We start from the raw sequence: 4537 nt of genomic DNA, 5'->3' as shown, positions 1-4537 counted from the left end.
AACAATCGAGTGATCGCGTCTTTTGCTTCAGTAGCGGGATCCGCCGAGCGGAAGCCGTTTATCACACGATGGTCAAGGACCGAATGCGGATACAAGAATATGAAAGCCGCCCTGTGGGCAGCGTCCAACTGCTGCTCCTGTGCCTCGTCGAGGCTATTGGTGATAATACCACTTCTCCCGGAAGTCAAGAGGTTGGAAACGGACATAGTGTCCGTAAGCTTCGAACAGAGCTCACATCGCGCCGTTGGAGCACCTCGCCTTCCTCATCTTCCCATCTGTTATAGGAGTATCTGACTCGTAGTCGACTAAATCCTACACGATGAAATACATCGCCCATGGCGGGCGCTGTCGAAGGCTTAGGATATGCTTCCTGTGAGGCCGCGGACCCACTGTCCGGAGTTGCACCGCGTGCAGGAGACGACGATGGGCTCTGTCTACGGGCGCTTTCGGAAACCAGCGAGACTGGGTGTTTTTCGTGTCAAAGACACAGTGCCCATTGAGCAGAGAGTGCGTTAAGGTGGTTATAGGGACGTCACGATGTCTCAGACACCAGAAAATCTTACGAGGCGACAGAAAATGTGAATTATGGGTAGTCACAGTTTGATGGGGGAGAGTGTAACAAGGTTACATACGAAAAGATTGTGTGACCCACCTAGTTGTATTACGCTAGATACTGGTAGATACTCGGCCTGTACCTAGATCTTTGGCTGGTAGTTTCGTGAAGACTCGACATTCAGGGACGAAAGGGGGTCCGGATACGAGGCGAGTGCAGCAGTCAAGAAATCACGCGCAAAGTAGAGAGAATAGCAAAAGCCGCAGACAAACGGGGTACATTCTTCTTGATCTTCGATTTGTGGGGCAGCCACTACATTTAATAGTCTTCACTATCAGATACAAGGTACAAACGCATGTTGTGGCCTGCATCAAACTACTTCTCATATACATGGACATGCTTTTGCTTTGGTCGAAGTGCAAAGTCTTTTCGATATGTGACAGCCAGGGTGAATCGGCACGCTGCTCCTACTACCATTGATCAAAGCCGGCTTGATGATTGTCGACCTCCGCGATATAATACTTTTAATCGATTCCTGCTACACTAAGTGCCTAGACGCAACCACTGCTGCCGCAGCATGTCTTTTCACAGCTAAGGCTTTGACAAGAACACTTGCTAATTTTTAGCATACCTCGTCGAAATTCTCACATTTCTTTCCACACTTCTGCTTCTTTCGACTGATCCATTGTCCATCCTACAACGCATCTGGCTTTCAAATCCGTAATGGGATTACACGTACCCTGGTATGAAGGGGTGGGTCACTTAACATTATGTGACCGTAAAAAGGTGTGGATTGCACAAGTGGGTGTAATCACTCAATGGTGTGGCTCACCGTAACAAGAAATCACTACATGGCGGAACTGCCAGTAGTTATGCATATTAATCAGGTTTTACTATTAAATTTGATAAATCTACAGAATTAGATGTAGGCGGCTCTGCCGCAACTAAAGCCAATAAATAAAGTTTCAATTCTGGATGAAAGAGTGTATTTGCCTTGGTTAAGGTATTGGATACTCCTAGAGTGTGCTTCTTGTATAGAACGTATGGTCGATGACCTTAGCTTAGTTTCCTCTAAGAAAAGAGCTACAACAGCCGCGCTGCACTTGGTAACAATCGTGGTCAATCTACGCCTCAGTCGTTACGACTGACCCTCTGTGAGAATAGAGCAACTCTCCTATTTGCCCCAAGGCATGCAGCTTGACCCTTAGGGTGTGCAGCACCTTGCTTCGCAAGAACCTGAAGCGATAAGCGCGCGCCTTGGATCTATTGCACTGAGCCAAACATTGGATTGATACGTCCAGCCAAACGACTGATTCATGCAGTGAGATGCATGGTCAGAGCGCGGTCAGCAATTATTTGATGGGGGAGCCTACTCCGTCAACGCTTCTCATGCCTCAAGTGGTCTTCAAGACACCCAAAGCGCACATTCGTTTTTCAAGCGGTTAATGTATCAAAGCCAATCAATGAAGGGCTTGGCCACGGTAGGAGTGATGAAATTTTAGCTGGCGTTTGCTATGTTGCTCCTAGTGCCTTTTATATCCGACAAACTTTCAATATCATAACTGAGCTATCTTGAATTAAAAGTACAAAGATTTAAAAAATCTATTATTTAACAATTTACTAGCGTAAAGATCTTAACGATTACCACTTATACTACACATATTAGATAAAATAACAATATAAAGATGTAGTAAAGGTTCACGGGGTCTTTCCGTCTAACTATAGAAAATCCGCATCTTCACGGATAATTCAAATTCACTGAGTCTGTATTGGAGACAGCGGGGATGTCGTTACACCATTCATGCAGGTCGGAACTTACCCGACAAGGAATTTCGCTACCTTAGGACCGTCAGAGTTACGGCCGCCGTTTACTGGGACTTCAATTTAATGCGCAAACATTTTTTCTTAATCTTCCAGCACCGGGCAGGTGTCAGACCCTATACATCATGTTACCATTTAGCAGAGTCCTAAGTTTTTATTAAACAGTCGCAACCCCCTATTTTGTGACACCTAAATTATTTATAATAATTTAGGTACTTTTTATCCCGAAGTTACAAAGTCATTTTGCCGAGTTCCTTCAATACAGTTTACTCATACACCTTAGTTTACTCAACCTATTCACCTGTGTCGGTTTAGGGTACGGTTTTTTATTTAAAAAGCTATTTCCTGAAAAATTAAAAATTTTTGTCACTTTTTAAAAAAAATTTAATTTAAAAATTATCCCATCAAAATTTACTTTCGTTAAATCTTTCTTAGGGGCCGTTTCACTCTATGAAATACATTTTAACATAGAAACCCTTGAATTTTCGGTGATAACGATTTTAATTCGTTATTTTTTGTTACTAATGCCAGCATTTTCTTTTCTGATATCTTCAACATATTTTACAACATATCTTTATTAACATACAGAATGTTCCACTACCGTTTTATTATAATAAAATAAAACTTGCCGCTTCGGTAAATTTCTTAAGTCTCGATACATTTTAGGCGCAAAAAAACTAGACCAATGAGCTATTACGCTTTATGGTGAAACGTTATCAAATATGCACTATCGCTCGTCCGACTTAATCAATGCAGCCGAATATATACCCCGACATCTCAAGTTTGAAACTTCGAGACGGCCTCACGACGCGACCGAGCCATACTTGATCCAAAGCGATGCTTTTGACTAATGACGCAAGAAGCTATATTACTCCGGCAAAAGAGATATGTGGGTTTAGCAAGTAAGAAAACTGGTACTTGTTGTCATGTAAATATCGTGCTTAAACACTCGTGTTGATCGTTCTGGCAAGAACCTGTTGTAACTCTCGACTGAACTGATGCAGTCGACTAAAATTTGAGCCTTCCATGTGACAGAATTGATTGGGTGACAGAAAACCATTGGATTCCTTTTGGAAATAAAATTCAAGAAGCTTTTTAAGGGCCAGATATTTGCTACGGAAGCCAAGGGTGATATCAAGATGATTTGCAGTCGCTACTCTGCAAAAAAAAGAATGACTTTAAGGGTTCTAATACATTGTCTGCAGAATTTTTGCGCTGATTGATAATAGGGTATGTGTAGCAGATTAAATAGGTGCTGTTGAACATACTTGCGAAATTAACCTCCCGCGTTTAACAGACTGCGATTTTGGATGTCACACATAAGGCAAATAAATCTTAGGGATTATTGCAAAAGGTGATACAAATAGGAAATATTCGCGAGATGAGATAAAATTGTGTTTTAAACACTAAAAATACGAGACCTGGTAAAATTACCGAGTGTAGCCATTCTTGGTTCACCGTTACATTGAAGGCGTGATCCATGGAGATGGAGGAACTCAAGCAGAAGAGATGGACTAACGACAAGGAGGCTGTGCGAGCAATCAAAAATGCCGCACTAGCACAAGGGAAGTGTGCAATCGTCATCAACAGAGGGGGGACATCTCGATTAATACAGTGTGACAGTGCAACTATTGGTTGTGAGTGGCACATTCGTAAGGTTTTGGTATGGGTAGCTACATGATGTGGTAATCTGCTTGAGAATTATGGAGGACAAATGATCCGCTCCATTTTTTGCTGCATGTGCCTGAAAGATAGACTCTGCTGTTAACCTTCCCCGTATTTTTCATAACAATGGTGTTTAAAACACAATTGTATCAAATATTTTCTATTTGGATCACCATTTCCAATAAACCCTAAATCTTAATCATATACTTTGAGGTACTCTAAGAAAAATTATCCTGGCATAAAAGTATATCTTTTATGCCAGAATAATTTTTCATTATTTTTAATTTTTCATTATTTTTAATTTCAGTGTTGAGATTTGCACTACATTCTTCGTGCGCTTGCATTCTCAAAACATGAATATTTCATGGCGCGTGTCGCGACAGTCACAGCATGCTTTTCTGTCAGATTAGGTTGTGACTCTGATCCGAATCGTACACTATGGAAAGCTATTCCCTTAACTGGTACGTTTTTTTGCTAAATGTTACAAACAAAAGGTAG

General features: G+C 41.6%; 1 protein-coding gene across 1 annotated transcript; it reads right to left on the bottom strand.

Annotated features, from left to right (window-relative positions):
• Positions 1 to 695: 695 nt before the first annotated feature.
• PHALS_04227 (uncharacterized protein) lies at positions 696 to 951 on the bottom strand (the record flags this gene model as incomplete). Its single annotated transcript, XM_024722254.1, has 2 exons — positions 696 to 865; positions 930 to 951. 2 exons carry the CDS (start codon positions 949 to 951, stop codon positions 696 to 698), a joined length of 192 nt encoding a protein of 63 aa, XP_024573348.1.
• Positions 952 to 4537: the final 3586 nt, after the last annotated feature.

Source organism: Plasmopara halstedii, assembly GCF_900000015.1.
Source record: "Plasmopara halstedii genome assembly, contig: Scaffold_253, whole genome shotgun sequence".
Lineage (NCBI taxonomy): Eukaryota > Oomycota > Peronosporomycetes > Peronosporales > Peronosporaceae > Plasmopara > Plasmopara halstedii.
Note: the sequence above shows the minus strand (reverse complement) of the source record. Positions and strands in the feature narration are given on the sequence as shown.